The 25,857-nt window shown below is 40.8% G+C and overlaps 2 protein-coding genes across 4 annotated transcripts in view; both read right to left on the bottom strand.

The window, feature by feature from the left end:
* LOC125892623 (methyltransferase-like protein 27) overlaps positions 1-12,307 on the bottom strand; it is a 47,321-nt gene extending 35,014 nt beyond the window's left edge. Inside the window, exon 1 of the mRNA XM_049582664.1 lies at positions 12,237-12,307. The gene's annotated coding sequence lies outside the window, so the exon portion shown is untranslated. The remainder of the gene's footprint in view (positions 1-12,236) is intronic.
* LOC125892624 (methyltransferase-like protein 27) overlaps positions 1-25,857 on the bottom strand; it is a 58,144-nt gene that overhangs the window by 20,000 nt on the left and 12,287 nt on the right. Inside the window, exons 1-5 of one of the 3 annotated variants that reach the window (XM_049582666.1) lie at positions 8,760-9,145; positions 2,383-2,520; positions 1,835-1,963; positions 746-881; positions 81-173 (exon numbers count right to left, since the gene is read on the bottom strand). In XM_049582666.1, coding sequence (XP_049438623.1) covers positions 81-173; positions 746-881; positions 1,835-1,963; positions 2,383-2,499 — 475 coding nt within the window. In that variant the 5' untranslated portion in view covers positions 2,500-2,520; positions 8,760-9,145. Of the gene's footprint in view, positions 1-80; positions 174-745; positions 882-1,834; positions 1,964-2,382; positions 2,521-8,759; positions 9,146-25,857 lie in introns of those variants that run through there. The other 2 variants (XM_049582668.1, XM_049582667.1) reach the window with 2 other exon arrangements.

The following is a 25,857-nucleotide window of genomic DNA, read 5'->3' on the forward strand; positions in this document are numbered from 1 at the left end:
ATCTCGTTCTGCAAGATCTTTAGGGGTTCATGTAGAGTAGAATGGAGTAGAGTTGAAAACACACGACCAGTGTTGGTTACCCAGTTTGGCAGCTTGGCAGAGCTCCCTGACAACGCTGACCGGCGCAAATTCAGCACGTAAACCACCGACAATGATAACAACATCAAACACACCTGAAACAAAAGGAGGAAGAGGAGTCAAGTGTTGTTGTTTGTGTGAAGAGTTAGATCTGCAGCTCCACAACTGCTCTGATCAGCTGTTGCTGCTGTTCAATGCAGGTGGAAGGACTGTCTCAGTGAGCTGCTCTCCTGCTCTCTCTGTTTTTAAACAGAGGCAAAAGTTGCAGTGACTGGACAAACTTGTAAGGTCGCACAAAATCAATGGGGACTGGCTTTTTTGCAGTCTTAACATGCTGGAGGGACTGATATGTGTTTCATGTCTTTTTGTTCACATATATGAGGAGGAGAGGGAGGGAGGGAGAGGTTGACTCTTATTTGCCTCCTGCAGTCTCTTTGAATCCACTTCAACTCTCTGGCGCCCCCTGTGGAGGATTTGGTCTGTCTCTTTTGTCTCTGTCCTGCTGAAAGTCCATGTCTATTACGAACCATAGTATCTGATCATGTCACCATGTTACTATGTCCTCAGTGATGAGTTAAATTAAAGAGGAGCTCATGGGGCTTAAGTCAAATCTCTATTCAGCACTGATATGAGAAATCAGAGTGTATGAAGTGTGAGTGTAGTGTACCAGTCGGTGCAGGCAGTGGTTCTGGTCCCAGTAGGGCCAGTTTGAGGTCCTGATAGAGGCCAGTTTTTGCAGCTTGTTCCAGCATGCCTTTACTGCCGTCCACTCCAACAAAGTGCCTGAAGCCCAGTTTAACCATCTATAAACACAAGAAGAAGAAAATCTAGATATTTTTTTGCACTTCTTCCAAAAAAGACAAAATTGCTACTAAACCATTTACATGGCTAATGGAAATGAATATTCCACTAATATTCCTGTTGACATTGTCATGTTGCTTGTGTCACATCAGATTAGGACGGGGGACACCTCTTAATGACACGATCATTTAGGTGAGGTGTGAAGCGATCAGTCTGATTGCTGTGCAAATACAAACACTGCACGAATTTTCAGTGCAGGACGTTTACTTGTAACAGTATTTTTAGACTGTGGTATTAGTACTTTTACTTAAGTAAAGGATCTGGAAACTTTCTCCACCACTACTGCTGAAGTTTTGCAATGTCTTGGTTTTGGGCATGTGCCAGAGTCACACAACACAGCAACTGCCTTTATATAGTGTTCAGGGTGCATTACAGATGCAAACAGGTTACTCATGATCAAGTAGGATTCATCATACACCACACCTGGACAAGAGCAGATTAGAGTAATTGGAATGTTTGATGCATCTGGAGTTGACTTGAATTTTAGGGAATGTTGCTACATGAGGCTGAGTGTTTTATAAATGAGACCTCTAATCTGAAGAAACACCCTTCATGTTTTGTTAGATTTTTTTTTTGCAGGCTATTATCCTTTATTTGATAGGACAGATATAGCATGAAAGGGGAAGTGAGATTGGAGATGATATGCAGCCAAAGGCTGTGGGTTGGGATTGAGCCTGTGGCCACTGCAGCAAGGATACAGCCTTTGTACATGGGGCACCTGCTCTACCAGTTGAGCTAGTGGGCGCCCCACCTGTCACATTTTAAGCTTACAAAACCATCAAGTTTGACCAACACATTAATAACACTGTGAGGTTTAATTAACACTGCAGCCTCTGCGGGGCCACAATTTGTCAGTAAGGGAGATGAAGTATCTCTATTCTAACACTGAGCTCACCAGTTTGGCGACCCATCCAGACCCACAGGTAACGTCCAAAACCTGAGCTTCTGCAGGACTCCCAGAGAAGTTTTTAAACAGGAAGTCTACTGCTAGGTGTGGTGCTCTGTAGCTCATCAGGTTGTGATCCTTTAATTTAGAGAAAAGTGTTAGTAACACAAACTGTGTAAACAAACAGTTTCAGGTCCATCAGACAGGGCTGACCCCTCTCCATCATTTTGTTTAATTTCTATTTAATCAGTGGTTATTTTACTGTAACTGGGTATGAAGGTATATTTATGGACAAGAAGGAGAACAAAGTGTTAGTATACGCAGATGATTTACTTTTTTATAGTGATAACCCTGCAGATTCAAACAACATTGGAAAAGAGAGGTGACATCAGTCAGGTCAGGTGACGTAGCTGCTGCATAATGATGTCAGATATGTTTTCAGAGGCACATTTAATGCCTACAGAGAAAATATGTTTGATACTTAAAAGACATATTTTTTTGGTGTGTCGTTGAAGTCACCATCAAACCTGAAGGAGGATGAGTGTGTGTCCACTGACCTGTTCATATGTCTCTGCCCAGCTGTCATAGAACCTCATCATCTGCTGTGGATCAAAGCCTTTGGATGACTGGAGGAAGGTCCTCACATCTTCCACAGTTCTGCTGCAGTCTGACATGATGAGGAGATGACTTCAAACCTGCCAGAGAGGAGACACATGTTCTTAACATCACAGATGTTGACGTGTAGAGTCGACAACACAGGAATGGAGACCTTCTCCCTGCTCGTTATTGGTCGTCTCAGTGTATGGGTGGGAACATGATATCGCAGAGATTGATTCTGTGGAAACTGTGGCTCCAAATGATATCAACAATGCAAGATGGTCGTGGCCATATCCTGGATATTTAGGTTTTATTTGTGTACAGTGGGAGGAAGTGAAGATGCATCATGCATCTTTGTATACACTCATTGGTTTTGACAGATTTCGTGCCCAAACTAGCCACTGTATATTGCATCGTCTCTTTGCATGATCAAATAGAAACTTCACATTGGACAACATCAGCGCACATATTACCCAGCAATCATCACTGCATATCTATATCTGGCATTAATACCAAAGAAAATAAGAAGATATTCATTTAACTGAATAGTTTTTTCATTTCTTATTTAGAAGTATATAATTTTGTTATAGATTGCCACTGACTAAGAAAACCATGACAGAGATGTGTTTGCCTTTCCAAGGGGGCCAGTTTTAAAATTTAATGTGAGATCTTCTTTGAACACAGTGTATTTCCTAGGTGGCAATCTGAATAAAAACACATTGATGGAGGGCATGCTCTCTCTATGCACCACCCTCATCAGCAAAAACAGTAACAACTCACGATGTATTTGCTATTGTGGACAGATGACCTCACCATCCAGTGCCAGTTTCTCCAGAACTAGTTTCCATTGTGAACTAGTTCCACAATGTGACAAGTCTTCAACTGTTTTTAATAACAAGGTTCTAAGCATCAGATGTGCAAGAAATTGTCTCCAGTCTCGATTTTTCCACTTGCTGCCTTGATGTTTTACCAACTAGCTTCCTTAAAACTGTGCTAAGCAGTCTGGTAAAACAACTCATTTTTATAGTTAATGTCTCCCTCCAATCTGGCTCTTTTCTGAATGTTTTGAAAACTGCAATCACAGGCCACTCTGACATGTGCAGTTTTGCTTTATTGGAGGGCGGGGGGGGACCGGTGACCACCATTTGCCTCACGCAGTGCAAAACTTCTCCTTCGCATAGAGTTGATCAGGTTGTTGATTGTGGCCTGTGGAATGTTGGTCCACTCCTCTTCAATGGCTGTGCGAAGTTGCTGGATGTTGGCAGGAACTGGAACGCGCTGTCGTATACGCCGATCCAGAGCATCCCAAACATGCTCAATGGGTGACATGTCCGGTGAGTATGCTGGCCATGCAAGAACTGGGATGTTTTCAGTTTCCAGGAATTGTGTCCAGATCCTTGCAACATGGGGCCGTGCATTATCATGCTGCAACATGAGGTGATGGTCGTGGATGAATGGCACAACAATGGGCCTCAGGATCTCGTCACGGTATCTCTGTGTATTCAAAATGCCATCAATAAAATGCACCTGTGTTCGTTGTCCATAACATACGCCTGCCCATACCATAACCCCACCGCCACCATGGGCCACTCGATCCACAACGGTGACATCAGCAAACAGCTCACCCAAACGACGCCACACACACTGTCTGCCATCTGCCCTGAACAGTGAAAACCGGGATTCATCCGTGAAAAGAGCACCTCTCCAACGTGCCAGACGCCATTGAGTGTGAGCATTTGCCCACTCAAGTCGGTTACGACGACGAACTTGCTAATGATGTGAGTAACCAGTGTGTTGTAGCCACAGTTAGAGACACAAAGGTTCTGAAAGGTAAACCGTGCATCGTTATAAAGAGGGACATAAACATTTTGTTGCTTTGCAGCTGTCCGGGTGGCTGGTCTCAGACGATCTTGGAGGTGAACATGCTGGATGTGGAGGTCCTGGGCTGGTGTGGTTACACGTGGTCTGCGGTTGTGGGGCCGGTTGGATGTACTGCCAAATTGTCTGAAACGCCTTTGGAGATGGCTTATGGTAGAGAAATGAACATTCAATTCACGGGCAACAGCTCTGGTGGACATTCATGCAGTCAGCATGCCAATTGCACGCTCCCTCAAAACTTGCGACATCTGTGGCATTGTGCTGTGTGATAAAACTGCACATTTCAGAGTGGCCTTTTATTGTGGCCAGCCTAAGGCACACCTATGCATTATTCATGCTGTCCAATCAGCATCTTGATATGCCACACCTGTGAGGTGGGATGGATTATCTCGGCAAAGGAGAAGTGCTCACTAACACAGATTTAGACAGATTTGTGAACAATATTTGTGAGAAATGGTCTTTTGTGTATACAGAAAATGTTTTAGATCTTTGAGTTCAGCTCATGAAAAATGGGAGCAAAAACAAAAGTGCTGCATTTATATTTTTGTTCAGTGTAGTTTTACTTGGCGACTTCAATTGGGACTGGTTAACTTCTAAGTCTGATGATCTTAAAAATCTCTGTGTCTCACTTAACTTTACTCAGATTGTGGATAGTCCCACCCGTCCTAATAATAAATTTCCTGAAAAATCATTTTTAATTGATCTGATCCTGACAAATGTTCCTCACAAATACTCTACAGCCGGAGTGATGTGAGTAACCAGTGTGTTGTAGCCACAGTTAGAGACACAAAGGTTCTGAAAGGTAAACCGTGCATCGTTATAAAGAGGGACATAAACATTTTGTTGCTTTGCATGATTTGTTTCACTTTGATTGGGACAAAATTTATTTGATAGATGATGTTGAAATCGCTTGGACATATTTTTCATATGGTTTTAAGGAAATAATAGATAGACATGCTCCTCTTCGTAAATACAGGGTGAAGGGCAGGGATAACCCCTGGTTTACTGCAGAGTTATCTAATTTCCTACACAAGAGAAACAAAGCTTGGGCAAAGGATAAGATGACAGGGTCTGAGGCTGACAGGTACTGTTTTAGGCAGTAAGAAATTACTGTACATCACAAGTCAAAAGCTCAAAAGCTGAGTACTATCTTTCAGCTACTACTGAGAATTTGAATAATCCAAGAAAATTTTGGAAAGTCATTAAATCTCTATCTGCCTCTAGAAGCTGTAATGAGTTACCCCCTTGCATTTCCACTGCCTCTGGCACTGTCTCAGATAGGTCTTCTATGTTGCAGTCTTTTAACGAGCATTTTGTGTCCTGTGGTTCATCGTTTGATTCTGTGTCCACGTCTACATATGCAAATACCGCAGGTTTTGATCTGAGCTATGTTGGTACAAATCAAACATTCTGTTTTTCTCCATTTTCTGTTGATGAAGTGTATGAAGTCCTAGGTAACTTGGATTCTACTAAACCTGCTGGTCCTGACAACTTAGAACCATTCTTCCTAAAAACAGGTGCAGAGTTTATTGCACCTCCCCTTACTTATCCTTTCAATTTTACATTAAGCACCAATGTGATTCCCAAAATATGGAAGTCAGCCTATGTCCTCCCTCTACTAAAAGGGGGGGGAGGCCACTTTATTAACTACTTATAGGCCCATTTCTAAATTGTCAGTTCTGGCTAAGATCCTTGAAAAACTTGTTAGTGAACAGTTGAAGGAGTTTATATGTAAAAATGATATTTTATCTAAACATCAGTCTGGCTTCAGAAAACAACACAGAGCTATTACTGTGACAATGAAGGTGGTGAATGATATCATTGGCATACTGGATAAGAAGCAGACTTGTGTAGCTCTATTTATTGACCTGTCCAAAGCTTTTGATACTGTTGACCATCTCATTTTGAAACAGAGGTTGACTAATATTGATGTGTCTGACCAGGCAGTGGGATGGTTTGTGAACTACCTCTCTGAAAGATCTCAGTGTGTCCAGTTTGATGGGCTCTCCTCAAGTGTTTTTAATAGTGTACCCCAGGGGTCTGTTTTGGGTCCACTGTTATTTTCCATCTATGTTAATAGTTTAGTTTGTAATGTGGATGGAGCCTATTTTCATTTTTATGCAGATGACACTGTGATCTCTTGTGCTGGTCCCTCCATTGCTGAGGCTCTTGCCAAACTGCAGGATGTTTTTACTATTATTCAGATTCAGCTTTCACAACTAAAGCTGGTTTTGAATGTTGATAAAATGGTAAGGTAATGCATTTTTCAAATGCTAGTAAAAAACCTGAGAACACTGTTGACATTATTATCATTATGACTGTCTTTCTTTTAAACCTCATGTTGAAAATCTTCTTAAAAAGCTGAGGCTGAAGTTAGGGTTCTATTTAAGAAATAAGTCCTGCTTTTCTATGGGGGCCAGAAGGAGACTGATCTCTGCTACCTTCTTACTGGTTCTTGATTATGGTGATCTATTGTACGTGAATGTATCTGCACACTGTTTGCACATGTTAGATACTGTATATCACAATGCTCTGAGGTTTGTTACAAACTGTAAAGCCCTCACTCATCATTGTACTCTTTACTCCAGGGCTGGGTGGCCATCTTTGACTATGCGTAGGCTCAGTCACTGGTATTTTTTTTTACTTATAAAGCCATTCTGAGTAAACTATCATCATACATTTGCACTTTGATTGCTCAGAGATCTGACTGTAGTTATAGTCTGAGATCGCAAGATTTGGTTTTATTGTCTGTACCATGTGCACGGACTGAATTTGGAAAGAAATCTTTTAAGGTCTCTGCTCCCCTCACTTGGAACAGCCTGCAAGATGTATTAAAACTGAGGGTTTTGGTCCCTATGTCTGGTTTAAAGGTCTCATAAGTACAATGGTGAATGAATTAGTTGGTACTTGTCGATGCCTGTAGGTATTTAAATCATTTATATCTTAGTGAGTATCTCTTATGTTTGTGTTTTTTATGTCCTTGCTGTTGTTGTGTTGTAATTTTATGCTGCCGTCTTGACCAGGTCTCCCTTGAAAAAGAGATCACTGATCTCAATGGGACAAACCTGGTTAAAAATGGGTTAAATAAATAAATAAAAATAAATAAATAAAACCTGGAGCTTGCATAAACGGAGCCTGGGTTTGTTGAAGGTGGCAGTGTTGTTTGGGCTGAGGAAGCCATGTGTAAGTAAGGTAAAGGAGGTTGTTGGGTTGGTGCGGGGAGCAGTGAGAGCTGGCATTAGGGGAGTGTCTCTGGGACACCAGAGATCACTGTCTAGCCTCCTGGAGGTGTCGTGGGACCAACTAGACGAAACACTGGTGAAAGGAGGTTCCCACCTGATGACACCAAAGACGTGTTAGTTATCACTGCTCACTGGTCTGTATAGTTAAGCCTTGCTATAATAGCTTATCATAGGGCTTAGGAGGTTATTCACTGAGCGCTGATCCTTTCTCTAGAGCACAAATTTCCTGTGTTTATTTGAACATAACAGGAAGTACTTTGTCAGAGCAGATGGCATGACATGTAACGTCCCACAGGGGTCCATTTTGGGACCTCTCTTGTTTTATCTCTGTATGATCCCATTCAGCCAAATCATATAAAATAATAAAGTAGCCTATCATAATCATGCAGATATACATATCCCTTTCCCGACATAATTGTCTCTGGGCCACAGAAAGAAAGTGTCAGCTCTCACCTTGAATCTCCCTGTTTTATAAGAGTCAAGCAAGAAACTTTGGTGGTTAGGCACGCATACCTCTAGTCACCTCTCTGTCAGCCTCACTAAATCTTTGCCACATTTGGGCCCTTATGTCTATTTTACACGCCTTGATGGTGCTTTTTGTTGTTGGTTTGGACAGTGGTGGCGTGTGGCTGTGAGTCACTCATCAGAATGAGGAAATAACCTCACTTTTACCACTGCCTGCTCCTCCCTGTAATGTATGCAAACATATATTTGAACTTCACTTCAAGCATTTTAAATAATCTTTTTATCTTTGCACCTCTTGTCTGCATGTTTGCCATTTTTAATGGTGATTTTTGTTTAAAACTGTAAATTATTAAATTATTAATTTTACCTTTCATATATTTATTTTCTCTTTAATCTTTTATTGTGAATCTGTATCCTTACTATGTTCTATAGTTTATTGCTCTGAAAAGAACTTTGAATTGTCCTGCTATATGAAATGTGATATATAAATAAAGCTGCCTTGAACTGAACTGTAATAATTAAACAAGTGTGTGACTACTTTAGACAAAAATTAAACCAGCTCAAGTTTTGCTCGCTGCTACTTGCAACAGTGATTTTGCAATTGAGCTGCTTCCTTCTGTTGGCAGAGAAATGTCTTGTATCTGGGAGTGCGACTTGCAGCTTTATTAGTAGTTTTAATTCCTATAAGTAAAAACATGAGTACATGAATCAAACCTGAATATTAAAACAGCATTAAAACAGCTTCTACTCACCTGCAGATGAATCCAAGTGAAAAACCAATGTGTAGTTTCAGACAGAGATTCAACAGTTAGATCTGGAGGAGGAGAACTGAGCTGCTGACTTATGATTGGCTGAAGCTGCGCACACAGGAAAATGTCTGGTCCTCTTCTCTCTCTTACTCTTATAACCCTCAGGCAGGGGCGATTCTAGGATCAGAGGTTTAGGGCTGCTGAGCACCCAGAGAGCTGCCCAGCCAGGCAAGATAAATTTAACTGTTTTGTACATTTCAACGCAATTTCATTCCCACATTTGTAAAAGAAAAGCACAACACTTTTTGGGAAAGTCTGTAACTAAACCATAAAAAAAATTGTTAAGGTTTTTCCAAATAGTAAACCGTGGGTATCCAGATCTCTTAAAATGTTATTGCATAAAAAGAGGAAGGCTTTTAGAGACGGGAACATCTCGGAAATGCATGAACTGACAAAAATCAGGGAAATCAGGGCTGGTAAGAGGAAGTATAAGGGTAAAATTGAAACCCAAATTAGAGTAAATAACGCAGGTGGTGCCTGGGACAGCATGAAAACAATTGTAGGTCTTCAGGATTCTAGTAGAAGAAATGTAGTGCTCAATGGCTATAAATCTGACTTTTAGTTAGCACAGGATCTTAATGAGTTCTTATCATATTTGAAACACTTGATTTTAGTGAGAAACATTCTGAACTCAGAAGTTGTTTTCTGTCATCCCCTTCATTCAATCCCTCATTTGATGAACATAGTGTAATCAGATGCTTCAAAATTTGTAAACCTAAAAAAAGCCCAGGTCCAGATAAACTACATAGTCGGTTGCTTTTAGTCTGTGCAGAGCAGCTGGGCTATATTTTTAATTATATTTTTAAATCATCAATTACTCAACAGAAGGTACCATCCTTGTGGAAGCAGTCCACTGTAGTACGTGTTGAAAAATGTAACCAGCCCAGAGCTCTCAGTGAATTCAGGCCTGTTGCTTTGACCTTGTTGGTCATGAAGGCATTTGAAAAACTAGTGAAAGCAGAGCTCCTCACTAAGACTGAATGCTGCCTGGACTATCTCCAATTTGCATATAGAAATGGGAGGGGTGTTCAAGATGGTACTATCAGGGGTGTCGGTGGCTTAGTGGTAGAGCAGGCGCCCCATGTACAAGGTTGTTGCCGCAGCGGCCTGGGTTCAACTCCAGCCTGTGGCCCTTTGCTGCATGTCCTTCCCTCTCTCTCCACGCTTAAGCTGTCCTATCAATTAAAGGCTAAAACGCCCAAAAATATCTTTAAAAAAAAAAAAAAAGATGCTACTATCATCAAACACCTGGGAGGGAGCAAGAACCATGCTAGGCTGCTTTTTGTTGACTTCTCGTCAGCCTTTAACACTATCCAGCCACATATGCTTGTTGAGAAGCTAGTTAGCAACTTTAGCTTAGATCCAAACATTGCTGGCTGGGTCCTTGACTTCCTTACAAATAGAACTCAGAGAGTTAAGGTGAATGGTAAATTGTCTGACACACTTACTTCCTCCACTGGCTTGCCCCAAGGTTGTGTACTTTCTCCCCTTTTATATATTTTGTACACAAATGATTGTTGTAGCCGCCATGCTGACAGACATATCGTTAAGTTTGCCGATGATTCAGTTATTGTCAGCCTCCTTGGGGATGATGAAGTCTGTCATGATCCAGTTGTCAACGATTTTGTTTCATGGTGTGATAATGCTTTTTTACAACTGAATGTCACTAAAACTAAAGACATGCGTATCAATTTTAGGAGATCTCTCCCTGGCTAGTAAGATCGTGGGAGTGCGGTTCAACAATCTCAATCAAATTTTTAACATGCAGGTGCTAAACAAAGCTACATTTATTCGCTGCCAGAACGACCATCCCCTTAACACAGAGTATAAGATGTTGCCTTCTGGTCTGTGCCTGTGTGTTCCTACAGCCACAAGAAAGAGGTATAAAAACTCCTTCATCCCGGTCTCTATTCAAGCCCTGAATGATGTCAGCAGAAGGAAGTAGTCACTGTTCGGTATGTGGACGTGGGGGCACACACATACAGAAGATAATAGACCAGACATGGTATTTTACCTTTATTTTTATTTTTGTTTTAGGAATAGGGGTAGGAGGTGATGTCATTTTGGATGACAGCATTGATTGAATATGTCATTGTCGTGGCTTGTCTACTCATTGTGTACTCATCTATGTACTCCTATATATATATATATATATATGTATATATATATATATATATATATATATTCACATTCTTTTTTTTTTCTTTTTTTTTTCTGTTGCATGTTCTATGTGTGGTTTTGTCATTTCTATGCCTACTGCAACCCAAATTGCCCATCCGGGACAATAATAAAGTGAACTTGAATTTGAAAAAAAAAAAAAAAAATTAACAGTGACCTACGATTAAATGCAGAAAAATGAGGACTGGTAATGATGTTGTTAAAATATTACGTTTCAACCAAGTACTGTATGGTTTTGACACTTTTCTAGCTTGTTAAAAGGATATACAGTAAAAAAAAAAAAAAAAAAAAAAATTAAAAAATCTCTCAAATTTTAGGGGTGCTGGGTTTCAATTTAGGGGTGCTTCAGCACCCCAGAAAAAGGGCTACAAACGCCTATCCCCTCAGGGTTGACCCCTATAATGACCTGACTTGGTTTTCTGGTTTGTTTAGTTTCAGATAACCAATAAATGCTTCAGACATACTTTTTATATTTTTTATATTACTATTATTATTGTTATTTGCATTCAGATTTTATATTTGTTTATAGCATTTCCTTTTTATACATTTATATATTTTATATTCTTTGTTATGCACCAATGCGCCAAGCCAAATTCCTTGTATGTGAAAACCTACTTGGCAATAAAACTGATTCTGATTCTGATTCTGATTCTGAGATGTTTGCTCATCTGTGTCAGATGTGTCGTTTTATAACTACAGTTCACCATCAGTGTGAATTAGGACATCAGTTTCCACTGAGAGATCAGTAATAGTTGTTCTGTGATCAGTCCAAATATTTATCATCTCTGTCTCAGTTGGAGGAATATTTATTTAACATCATCCCTCACTTCTCTCTCCACTGACTGAATCAGGAATGGTCCCAAACCTTTGTTTGTAAATGTCTCCATTTGATCAGGAATATCCTGTCAGACAGGTGAGATCTGGTGTCACAGTAAGATAAGATAATGGCTGCATTTCCCAGATCGCTCTTAGCGCTACGAGATTCTTAAGAACGCTCTTAAGCCTATATGAAATGTGATATATAAATAAAGCTGCCTTGCCTTGAACTGTTATAATGAAACAACTGTGTGACTACTTTAGGCAAAAAATAAACCAGCTGCTTCCTTCTGTTGGCAGAGAAATGTCTTGTATCTGGGAGTGCCACTTGCAGCTTTATTAGTAGTTTTAATTCCTATAAGTAAAAACATGAGTACATGAATCAAACCTGAATATTAAAACAGCATTAAAACAGCTTCTACTCACCTGCAGATGAATCCAAGTGAAAAACCAATGTGTAGTTTCAGACAGAGATTCAACAGTTAGATCTGGAGGAGGAGAACTGAACTACTGATCGGCTGAAGCGGTGCACACAGGAACATGTATGGTCCTCTTCTCTCTCTTACTCTTGTAACCCTCAGGGTTGGCCCCCCTGTAATGACCTGACATGGTTTTCTGGTTTGTTTAGTTTCAGATAACCAATAAATGCTTCAGACATACTTTTTATGTTTTTTATGTTTTTTGTTCCACACGCCCGGAGGGCAACCCGGTGCAATTTCGCCCTCAGCCCGGAGGTGCAGTGCCTGGCTGCGCTGCGTTTTTACACAGTGGGGAGCTTCCTGGAGGTGGTGGGAGACGGCACCGGCCTCAGCAAGGCGTCTGTGTTTTTTTGTTTAAATATAATACATTTCCTCATGATTCTCTGACCAAGAATACTTCTCATTTAGTTGCAGTCATGAAAATAGGTTATTAACAAATATTTATCGTCTTAGTTTTTCATTAGAATTATTAGAACACACATACACACGAGCAGCAGGGAATTATTGTGTTAGGTAGTAGCGCTGTGTGTGACTTATGCACTGATTAAGTGGTGGGTGATTGATTCGCCTGACATTGATTGATTTAGTTTCAGCATCGCGGTACTGGTCAGCTCCTATTAAGAGCTTCTTAAAGAGCCATCTTAAGAGCGATCCTAAGAAGGGCATTAAGAAGGCATCCGGGAAACATTCGTATCTTAGCGACCCTTCTTACCAAAGACGTTCTTAACTGTGCTCTTAAGTCTTAAGATCGCTCTTAACTGGGAAACGCGACCAATATCTTACTCTTCGTGATCATGGATATTTAGTCAAGTCAAATTTATTTATAAAGCACATTTAAAAACAACCCAAATTGACCAAAGTGCTGAGATACAAGTGAAGTAAAATAATAAACTGAACAAAAACAGCAACCAGCATAGATCAAGGCACAAATAAACACATAACCAAAATCAGGAGGACTCAAAAGCTTTAGTAAAAAGGAATGTTTTTAGCCTTGATTTAAAAGAGTCGATGGAGGGGGCAAGTCTGACAGAGGGGGGATGCTGTTCCAGAGTCTGGGGACTGCGACCACAAAGGCACGGTCATCCCTGAGTTTAGAATAAGTGCGTGGAACAACTAAAAACCCTAGGTAAGCCGACCTGAGGGGTCTGGAGGTGGAGTATGGGGTTAAAAGTTCTTTCATGTAGGAAGGGGCCACTCCATTCAGGGCTTTGTATGTGAATAAAAGAAGTTTAAAATCAATACGGTACTGCACTGGCAGCCAGTAGAGAGAGGCTAGGACAGGGGTGATGTGGTCTCTCTTTCGGGTACCTGTCAAAAGTGTGGCTGCAACGTTTTGTACTACTTGTAAACGGGAGAGAGATGACTGATTAATTCCAGTGTAAAGAGAGTTGCAGTAGTCCAAGCGGGTGGAAATGAAAGCATGGATGACTTTTTCTAGGTCCTTGAAACTGAGGAATGGTTTGATTTTTGTCATGGTACGAAGTTGGAAAAAACTGGCTTTGACTACTGAGCTGACCTGTTTATCAAACTTGAGCGCAGAATCGAAAATGACACTGAAGTTTTTGACGTGAGGTTTGATAAGAGTGGGCAGGTTGCCAAGTACTGTTGGATATCAGGTTAATGTTGTCAGAGGGGCCAAAGAGAATAATTTCGGATTTAGCTTCATTTAGTTGAAGGAAGTTTACTGCCATCCAGGACTTTATTTCATTGATGCAGTTGAAGATATTGGTGAGTTTGGATGGGTCATTTGGTTTGAGGGGAAGATAGAGCTGGGTGTCATCAGCATAGCAGTGGAAAGAGATGTCATATTTTTGAATGATTTGACCAAGGGGAGGCATGTAGATGGAGAAAATAATGGGACCTAGGATTGAACCTTGTGGGACCTCGCAAGAGAGAGTAGCTGGGGGAGAGGAGATTGTGCCTGTGTTTACAGAGAAGGTTCTGTTATTGAGGTAGGTAGGATGTGAACCAGTTCAGAGCAGTGCCATTAATTCCAGCGCCATGGTGGAGATGGTCTGTTAATATATTATGGTCTACGTTATCGAATGCAGCACTGAGGTCGAGGAGGATGATGATGGTCGAGGAGGATGAGGATGGCACAGTTAGCACACATAAAAAACAAAGGTCGCCCTTCAGCCCTCATCAACAACATAAGACAGTGACAAATCTGAGTTGAGGGAGAGTATATGTACATCATGCAGGTGCACGTGTGTACGTGAAGAACACATAGCCTACATAGGAAGAACACAAAAAACACTACAAACCAGCAAAGCAGAACACAGGAGGTCCATCTGGTTCCAAGATCAGCGTAACCCGGTGGCAGTGCATTTCAGAGAGGCTAATCACCCAGTGGCCTCTCAGATACAGATACATTGGCATCGAGCACGTTAGATCTCCGAGAAGAGGAGGTGATTTAAAAACCATCTTACTCCAAAGAGAAAGTTTTTACATTTTCACTGTCCATACTCTTACACGTAGATGTCTGAATCAAGAGTATGAAATCAAACATTTTCTCTAGAATAAATAATGGTGGTTATCATGATGACTCTCCCTGTGTATATATGTGTTTATGTTTCTTAGACCCTGACACATTTATTTATTCTTCTATATTTATATTTTTCTCTCACTGGGATATTTTTCCTGATTGGAATTTGACATAACTAATTACTTAGAAGGGTGTTTTAGACTCAATTTCTGAACATGTATTTAAGATTTCGAAATTTTCTATTGTTGATTGTTTTACCACCCTGAGTGGCTTAGATCACTGGTTCCCAATGGGGGTTCTGTCCCCCTCCAGGGGCCACTAAAGCTTCACTGGGCGTCAGAACAACCAAAGAGCTGACAGAACAAAGGCCAAGCATCAGGGAGAAAAATCCCACCAAATTTATATAAAAAGAAGCCTATTAAGATTAATTGTTAAAATAAAAAAAAAACAACCCATAATACAGATAGAGAATTGTATGAAAAGTTCTGAAAAATATCATCTCTGATGCAATATTCTACTGTTTCCTGCAACTTCCTGCAGTTATTGTGTCCACTATTTGGGTTAACTGTCCAGTTTATCAGTTGCTCTTTACTGCTATTGTTATGCATTAAAGATCATATGAAATATCCATAAAATATATCACTTAGTCAGGTGTCCCTTAAAGAAAATCCATCACAGAGCTTGTTAGTCTATTACTGTGCACCATGTATGAATTGAAGTGTGGTTTCAATTTTTCAAACATATCGAGTAGGATCCAAACCTTCTGTGGTATGGAGTGAGTGTGCAGGCGATACTTCCTTTCCTTCATGAAATGATAATGTAACATGACCCTACAGTGTGGTTTCATCTTCCAGAAACACTGAGGTTAAAGTGAAAAGTGTTTTGCTCACCAGTTTAGCGACCAGAACACAAGTATCCTCATGACTGCCAGTGAAGTGGGCATTCAGGAAATCTACCAACCGATTTGGTTTCCTGTAGTTAAACAACTTCATATCCTGTTGATGTAAGTTCTCAAAACGGACACTGTTAGGAACAGCCATCTCCAGACACCTCTCTGTTAGCTCCTCTAAATTTGTGCTAAATGTATGCTCTTATGTCTATGTTGCAAGTGTTAGTGGTGCTTTTTGTGGTTGGTGTTGGATGGTGGTGGCACGTGGCTGCGAGTCACTCATCAGGATGAGGAAATTAGCTCACCAGTCTGTAGACTCCAATTCGCTCACTCAGCTCAATTGTTTTTTTGGAAACAGCTTGCACTCAAAACTTTTAGTTTAGTACAATACAGTAACATAAAAGTTCTGAGTACATCAGACACAAAACAAATGTGTCACATGACCCTTATCTGACAGGAATTGTATGTCAGTGTAACATTTCACTGTTGTTTGAACATTTAATTCTACATCATATGAACATAAAAAACATTGAGTATGTTTTGGTATTCATAGGTCAAAGCTCAAGGTCACTGCGACCTTGTCTGTCTCATTCTCGTGAATGTGATATGATTGGAATGCCTCAGAGCATGTGAGCGGAGCGGAAGGATTTTGTGTTGAGCGAGGAGCGGCTATTTTTTTAAAAGGTGGAGCGGAGCTTTATCTCTCGCTCCAATTTCGCTCCGGTCGCTCATGCCCCACCCAGAATCCATCTTTGCACCTGCATACACCCACACTATTTTCTTTCAAAACTGTGGAGTTTACTGTGTACTTCAGAAAAGAAACTCAGAAGAGAAGCAGTGGTACCTAACGGTCCCTAACTGCGGGGAGAGGCGAGAGGGCTTCCCCGGAGGTCGGCCGCTTAACCTGGTCCGTCTCCTCTACACTTTGACTTATTTCCACCCTGCCGACAGCAGTACCGTGGAGAACGGTCCTGAACTGCGGGGAGAGGGGAGAGGGCTTCCCCAGAGAATCTACCAAGCTCATGTTTTATTTGTGAATAGAAGATTACAGGTTAGGGTAGTACGACTCAGTTTTTTTGAGCGGAGTGGTGAGCGAGTGGAGCGGGATAAAATTTATGATAGAGTGGACCAGAGCGGAGCGAAGAATGCGCAGAACCGAGCAGAGCGTACGAGCGGCGCAAAGTGACAGGTCTGCGAGCGAGGAGTGGAAATTTTCACCCGCTCTGCTCACATGCTCTGGAATGCCTTGTGGGAATTTCTTTAAATTTGACACAAGCGTCCACTTGGACTGAAGAATAAACTGATTAGAATGTTGTGATCAAAGGTCAAGGTCAGTGTGACCTCACAAAATTTTCTTTTGCCATAACTCAAGAATTCCTATGCTAATTCTGACAGAACTTTACACAAATGTCTCATAGAATAAAATAATTAAGTAATGATATTTTATATCCAAAAGTTCAAAGGTCAGCTTCACTGTGACATCATAATGTTCTGCATAAAACACTTACTGACCATTATGCATGTCTCAGGAACAGAGGGGGAAAAGACATTAGGTCAGATACTGAAATGCTGACACTCATCTTGGGTGTCTACCTTGAAACTGTACTGATTGTATAGATCTTCTTTTCTCAATTAACAATGGAATTTCTCCATAATCTGAAATACAGTACCATGTAGTGATAATGTATATAGAGCATATTATTGGCAGTATTGATGACAGCCAATCACTGTGAAGTAAGGCAAGGCAAGGCAATTTTATTTATATAGCACCATTCATACACAAGGCAATTCAATATGCTTTACAAGAGAAATACATTAAAATAAAACATTAAAGGAACAATAAAATTGTGTTTGAGATCATTAAAAACAAAAGCTAAAAGCAAAACAATAAAAGTAAAAAGTTAAGTTAAAAACAGTGCAGAAAATGCATTTAAAAAGCAAACATAAAGCAAAAGCAACAGCAGACTAATATAAAAACAATAGCTACAGATTATCCTAACAATAAGTTACATATCTAGTTCACTGGTAAGCTGCAGTAAATAGTAATGTTTTAAACCCTGATTTAAATGAGCTGACAGTTTCAGCCAATCTCAGATATTCTGGAAGTTTGTTCCACAGGCAGGGAGCATAGAAACTAAAGGCTGCTTCACCTTGTTTGGTTTTGATCCTGGGAACACTGAGTAAACCTGTTCCAGATGATCTGAGGGGTCTGGATGCTTCATAATGTACAAGTATATCAGAGATGTATTTAGGCCCGAGACCATTTAGTGCTTTATAGACAAGTAACAAGATTTTAAAGTCTATCCTTTGACACACAGGAAGCCAGTGCAGTGACTTAAGCACTGGTGTAATGTGCTCCACTCTCTTGGTGTTGGTGAGGACTCTGGCAGCAGCGTTCTGGATGAGCTGCAGTTGTCTGATTGATGTTTTACTCAGGCCTGTGAAGACACCGTTACAATAGTCCAGCCTGCTGAAAATGAAAGCATGAACAAGTTTTTCTGTATCTTGTTTAGACAGAAATTCTTTTATTCTTGCTATGTTTTTAAGGTGGCAGTAGGCTGATTTAGTAATTGTCTTAATGTGACTATTGAAATTTAGGTCTGAGTCCAGAACTACACCAAGATTTCTGGCTTGATTCGTAGGTTTTAGTGTCATGGCGTCAAGGTGAGTACTGACTATTGATCTTTGTTCTTTGGGGCCAAAAACAACTATCTCAGTTTTGTCTGTGTTTAGTTGTAGAAAATTCTGGCACATCCACGTATTGATTTCGTCAATGCACTTATTTAGCAGATGTAGGGGACTGTAGTCATCTGGTGACACTGTTATGTAAAGTTGTGTGTCATCTGCATAAGTATGGTAGGAGATGTTATGATATTCCATAATCTGAGCAAGAGGAGCATATAGATGTTGAACAGAAGAGGCTCAAGAATGGACCCTTGAGGAACTCCACATGTAATCTTTGTTCGCACAGATTCATAATTGCCAAGTGACACAAAGAAATCCCTGTCTTGTAAATAAGATTTAAACCAATTTAGCACAGTGCCAGAAAGTCCCACAAACTTTTCTAATCTGTCGAGCAGTATCTTATGGTCAACTGTGTTGAATGCAGCACTGAGGTCCAGTAATACCAGAACCGAAATCTTTGATGCATCGCTGCTCAGATGAATGTCATTTATAACTTTTACAAGTGCAGTCTCAGTGCTGTGATGTGCTCGAAATCCAGACTGAAAGGCATCAAAGGAATTGTTTTGCTCCAAGAAGGTGTTAAGTTGCTGAAAAACAACCTTTTCAATGATCTTTCCTAAAAATGGTAGGTTTGATATGGGCCTGTAGTTGTTTATTACTGAGGTATCCAGATTAGGCTTTTTTAAGAAAGGTTTAATGACTGCGGTCTTCAGGGCCGCTGGAAAAAGGCCTGACTGAAGAGAACAGTTGACTATCTGTAGTATATCTGACGCTATGCAGTTAAAAACATCTTTAAAAAAGCTGGTAGGCAGAGTGTCAAGGCAGCAGGTAGTGGACCTAAGGTTTCTAACTAGCATAATTTAAAGGGTGAAAAAGTGCCAGATTAACTGGAGTAGTTTTATGAGGCACAGGTGAAATAGCCACTGTGTTGGAGGTACAGACTGTCTGTCTTATCTTTAAAATCTCGTCTGTGAAAAACGAAGCAAAGTCATTGCATGCCTTGGTGGATAGCAATTCAGGAGGGACTGACGCTGATGGGTTTGTCAGTCTGTCAACAACAGTAAATGAAGTCTGTGCATTGTTGTTATTTTTGTTGATAATCTCAGAGAAAAAGGACTGCCGCGCCCTTTTTAGCTCCAAGTTATAGATGTGCAGACTTTCCTTATAGATGTCATAATGAACCTGGAGTTTGGTTTTTCGCCACCTGCATTCTGCTTTTCTACATTCTCTTTTTTGAGCTTTTACCCGTGTGGTGTTCCTCCATGGTGGTTTTTTCTTACCAGAGACAACTTTGACCACCATGGGGGCAATATTGTCCATAATATTCATAGCTTTAGAGCTGAAACTATGAACCAGATCATTGACAGAGACTGAGGGCAGAACTGGTGTGGGTTCAAAATCCTGGGTGAATAGTGTACAGGTGTTTTCAGTGATATAGCGTTTTCTGATTACCTCTGTTGTAATTTTACTGGTGTCAGCGGAGATGGCCATTTTAAAGAAAACAGTAATGATCAGAAAAGGCAACATCAGTCACCACAACCTCAGAAATGTTGAGCCCTTTGGAGATAATTAGATCTAAAATATGTCCCTTATTGTGTGCTGGCTCTGTAACATGCTGGGAAAGTTCAAAGTTGTCCAGGATGTAGAAAAGTTCTTTCGCACTGCCATCTTTGGGATTATCAATATGAATATTAAAATCACCCGCTATAACAACACAGTCAAAATCAATACAGACAACAGACAATAGTTTAGAAAAGTCATCAACAAAGTGTGCACTATATTTTGGGGGCCTGTAAATGGTTACTAATACTGCTTGACAGGAGGATCTCAACTGCAGTGCAACATATTCAAAAGACTCAAACTTCCCATATGACAACTGTTTGCACTGGTAAACATCCTTCAATAAAGTGGCGACTCCACCTCCTTTCCTGAGTTCTCTAACTGAGCTGATAAAATGGAAGTTTGGGGGGCTGATTCAATAAGCACTGCTGCATTGTTGTTTTCATTTAACCAAGTTTCAGTTAAAAACATAAAATAAAGGTTTCTCTTGATAATAAAATCATTAATTAATAGTGACTTGCCAGCCAGAGATCTGATATTTAATAAAGCTAAGTTTAGTGTACTAACATTGTCTGACACAGTCTGTGGCTGACGCATAACTGGAGTCAGATTAGATAGAGTAGCTGTGTGCTTCGAGTACACAATGTTTTTCCTGATGCTAGTCAAAACAGGAATGACAGACCTTGGAGATGACTCTGGCTGATACTTTTCAATTTCAAGATGTGTTTGACCATGCCACCGGCTATTTAAGATCTCCGGTATTTTTAAGGAAGCAGCATGGGGTCTGACTCATCTCTGACAGGCACCTGAGTGATGACGTCTATTGGCTATTATTTAAGAGTTCATCAATTTGACTGAGATTTAGTGTGGCAGCTTTAACTAACTCCTTGATTGGTGAGCGTGGTGGAGGGGGGGGGGGGTGACGCTGGCTCCGTGGTGATTGTGGCGGTGCTGGGGGGGTGGGTGACGTTGACTCCTTGGTGGTTGTGGTGAAGGGCAGGAGGGGGGTTGTTGGATCCCTAACTGGGACAGGGACATCCTCTGAATGCCTTGGGTGATGTGGAGCAAAGGGTCAGGTGAAGGGGGAGAGATGCAGGCTGTCTGTCTCTGTGCCCTGTACTTGTCCATGGCTCTTATCTGCCCATTCTTGTTTTGGTATGGCATTGCAAGAGCATGACGTAGGTTGGCCCCGAGTAGTCTGCATTCAGTGATGTTCGGATGAATCCCAGAAGACTCGATTCCTTTCCCCCAGGGTTGGAATGGGGCCAGAAATGAAAACACATTTTGTGACTGACAGTCACTCAGTTTCTCCAGGAGCAGGGAAAAGTCTTTTTTCAGGATCTCAGAGTCAGTTTTTCTTCGTAGAATGTCAAAAGACCCAGCATGGATGACGATCCTCATGTTACTTGGGTGTGTAGAGAGGATCACTGGCAACAGCTCGGTTAGCTCCCCGACAGACGTGTCAGGCACTGTTAGATTTTCAGTCTTTGCCATTTTTACATGTTTGGTTACTGAGTCCCCGATCAGGATGGTGTCTGGCTGATCAGATGTGGGGTTGGGGATATTTCTGTTAGCTCTTGGTCTCTCAGGTGTGGTGCTAGCGATAGTACGCACTGTCTTAACTGTTACCTTAGTTAGCAATTTCACTGTGATGTGTTAAGCGTCTCACTGTAAAATAACAGTGTGGTGCTGGCAGCGGAGGTGTCAGTATCTTACTATTATTTTACAGTGATTTTGACAGTATATCACAGTATATTGGATGACAGTATTTGATCCTAGGGTAACTGTGGGGTTTTACAATAAGTTTACAGTAGCCTATATGCTAGAGTAAAATCTGCTACTTTTCTAATGATGCATACAAATTAAAAACAAAACAAAACATGAAAATACACATTTAATCAAATATTGCTGAAGTTCATTGTAAGAAGGACAGGGGAAAGTTCCTTTGGAAGCCAAGAAGGAGAGCCAATGGTAACCTCCGAGGCTGAAAAATGAAGCCAATGCCAAAAATTGCATTTCCTCTAATGGCCACTAGAGGCAGGCTCCGGAAGCTAGTCAATCCTTAAAGTCCCCCTTGTTAAAATGCCCATCTTTACAGCAAAAATACACATGTCTACAGCCTGGCGAAAACAACGGTTTTGGTCTATAGGCTATTTCAACAGTCGTGATGGCTGCACAAAGGTAAATATTTAAATAACTCACCTGTGGCCACTTTGAGTAACAGGCTGCCTGCGAGGCATCACTACACTCTAGGAGTCAGATCCACCTCTCCCTCCTCCACAGCTCCAACCTCTTGTTCAAATATGGTCACTTTTGGCTCAAAACAAATAAACAAACAAAACAATACAAGTAAAACTAAGATGGCGACGACTGAGTCCACAAACCAATGGGTGGTGTCTCTGTAGCTATGTCCATTATTTTATAGAGTCTATAAACACACATGCATGTGGAGGTCTGGGAGAGGAAGTGTGTCCATCTGTTGAATGGGCATGTACCTAAACTCAATTTTAAACACTAACTGCAGTCTCAGCCATTCATTTCTATTGACCAGTCATTTTAACTGCCAACACCAGGTCTTCAAAAGTTAAATCAAAAACCCCAAATCTAATCAAAATTTATTTTGTGTGTCCGGATGTTCTCTATAGACAAAGTCATGGGACAGATATAACAATGAGATTAAATGAACAACATTTTTCAGAGAGAAAACTTAATAATACTGTAATACTGAAACAAATTCAACCAGAACTCAACAGGATAATAAAAGTAACAAAACGCACTAACATATTTAATAAGGTATTGTTACTCTTCAGTTGTACGTTTGTCATCGCAAGTTAACAGCACCACTACAGGACAGTTTCACCAACACAGGGTGAAGTCTAAGAACAGAGTGACCTGGCAAACATTATGTTGGTGAAACAAGTTCTGGGAAATGGCAGGAAATCACACACACACGGAAGGTTAGGTATGATGTTTGTCTGAGGAAGAGTATAAGAATATTTGGTGAAATAAAATAAATAATAAAATTAATAAAATACCCACTAAAGGCTGTGAACTGAACTCATGTCATCCAGTCATTCCCTGCAGTCAAACATGTTCAGACATGTTTTCGGAGTTCAGACATGTTTTCTGAGTTCAGGCTTCAGGGCAGTGGTACAGTGGTAAATTTTCATAGTGGTGGTCAGATGGAGCCACTGAAAATCTTAGCATGACACACCAAAATCAACGTGGAGGCGTGAACCATCCAATGTGCAGCGAAGGATTATAAAAAAAGATTATAGGCTAAATCCTAACTGTGGGCCACAGATGAAAAAGTGTAAAAGTGAACCACCACATCACTGGCGATAAAGACAAAAGACAACTGACATAAAGGGAAACTCAACTGCCACCATATTTGTAGGAGACTAGGGGAAAAAAGGAATTACATAAGGTGCTGAGTTGAAGACCTTCAGGGGAGGGAAGGTCCAGTTCATCTTTAAAACCAGTTTTCCCACTTTCTTTCTTTCTTTCTTTCTTTTTTAAAGATATTTTTTTGGGGCTTTTTAGCCTTTAATGGATAGGCTAGACAAGCGTGAAAGGGGGAGAGAGAGGGAGTGACATGCAGCAAAGGGCCACAGGCTGGAGTCGAACCCGGGCCGCTGCGGCAACAGCCTTGTACATGGGGCACCTGCTCTACCACTAAGCCACCGACGCCCCCAATTTTCCCACTTTCTGGTATCACTGATAACAAGCAGCCGATACTGCAACGGGAACTGCCCATTGGTGCAACACCCCATTGGTTCGACCATATTAAACTCATTGTTCCGAAGTCCGTTCCGAAATCATCATGATGCCCTGTGGTTAAGGTCTGGCTAAGTTTAGGCACAAAAACCACTTGGTTAGGGTCAGGAAAAGATCATGGTGTGGGTTAAAATGAAAAGAAAGTGACAAACACATAAGCCGTGAGCCTGCTCCGCCTCAAGCCTTTCCCAGCTGACCCAGAGCCGGTGTTGTGTCGAAGTATGTTTCACCATCAATATGCGTTTCCCTCTACCTAAACCTTACCCAAACCCTTAGCGCTAACCCTAACCACAGCGGGGGGCACTACACATTAACTGAGGGGAAACATTATTCGACAAGGGAACACATCTCGATACAACACCTGTCGCGGCGCACCTACGCCCGCCGCGAGCCGTTCAGCACCGCGGACAGTCGGACTAATGGGATGTCGAACCAATGGGCTGTTGGACCAGTGACATGGACCCCACTGCAACAGGACTGCAGACTCTCCAACCTTCGGTAACACTTTACAATAAAGTACACAAAATTAGAGTAGTTACTGAGGAACTAATGAGGAACTAATGAGGAACAAATGAGGAACAAATGAATAGTTACTGAGGAACTAAGATACACAAAATTAGAGTAGTTACTGAGGAACTAATGAGTAGTTACTGAGGAACTAATGTACACAAAATTAGAGTAGTTACTGAGGAACTAATGAGTAGTTACTGAGGAACTAATGTACACAAAATTAGAGTAGTTACTGAGGAACTACTGAGGAACAAATGAATAGTTACTGAGGAACTAAGATACACAAAATTAGAGTAGTTACTGAGGAACTAATGAGTAGTTACTGAGGAACTAATGTACACAAAATTAGAGTAGTTACTGAGGAACTAATGAGGAACGAATGAGGAACTAATCAAGGAATGAATGAGTAGTTACTGGGGAACTAATGAGGAACTAATGCGGAACGAATGAGTAGTTACTGGGGAACTAATGGGGAACTAATGAGGAACGAATGAGGAACTAATGAGGAACAAATGAGAAGTTACTGAGGAACTAAGGTAGACAAAATTAGAGTAGTTACTGAGGAACGAATGAGGAACGAATGAGGAACGAATGAGTAGTTACTGGGGAACTAATGGGGAACTAATGAGGAATGAATGAGTAGTTACTGGGGAACTAATGAGGAACTAATGAGGAACAAATGAGTAGTTACTGGGGAACTAATGAGGAACTAATGAAGAACGAATGAGGAACTAATGAGGAACAAATGAGAAGTTACTGAGGAACTAAGGTACACAAAATTAGAGTAGTTACTGAGGAACGAATGAGGAACGAATGAGGAACGAATGAGGAACTAATGAGGAACACATGAGTAGGTACTGAGGAACTAAGATACACAAAATTAAAGTAGTTACTGGGGAACTAATGAGGAACTAATGAGTAGTTACTGAGGAACTAAGTTACACAAAATTAGAGTAGTTACTGAGGAACTAATGAAGAACTAACTATTAGTTAATGGTCAATTCTTCATTAACTCATTATCAAATTTCATAGAGCAGTTAATCACTAGTTACTTCCTCAGTACAGTGAATGAGTAGGTAATGATTCAGTACTCATTACCTACTCATTTTGATGTCTTACTTTACTTTAGGGTACACAAAAAGGGTAGGTAATGATTAAGTAATAGTTAGTTCATCATTAGTTCCTCAGTAACTGCTCTAATTCTGTGTACCTTAGTTCCTCAGTAACTGCTCTAATTCTGTGTACCTTAGTTCCTCAGTAACTACTCATTAGTTCCCCATCAGTTCCTCAGTAACTACTCTAATTTTGTGTACCCTACTTTAAGTCTATGGTCCAGCTTTTTCAGACCTTCCAAAGGTTTTCAACATGTTCTCACTCCCAACTCGTCACATTGCTGCTTATTCAGTGGACTTTTGAAGTCTACATACTGGGCTACCCTGTTGTTGATGCTCCAGGACACCATGTCAGTTTATGCCTGGTGCACACATTGTGTCTTTTAAAAACACACCTCCAGTATCACAGGCAATGTGCCATTTCTGCTCTTTGGATGTATACTGTCTTTTTCAGGATAAACTTACAACGTCGGTAAAACACCTCGTATTTACGGTTATTTCCTCGTGCAACACACGCATGTGGTTTGGTTTAGGAATCAAAGAGGGAATG

Source organism: Epinephelus fuscoguttatus, linkage group LG8, assembly GCF_011397635.1.
Source record: "Epinephelus fuscoguttatus linkage group LG8, E.fuscoguttatus.final_Chr_v1".
In the NCBI taxonomy this organism is placed as follows: domain Eukaryota; kingdom Metazoa; phylum Chordata; class Actinopteri; order Perciformes; family Serranidae; genus Epinephelus; species Epinephelus fuscoguttatus.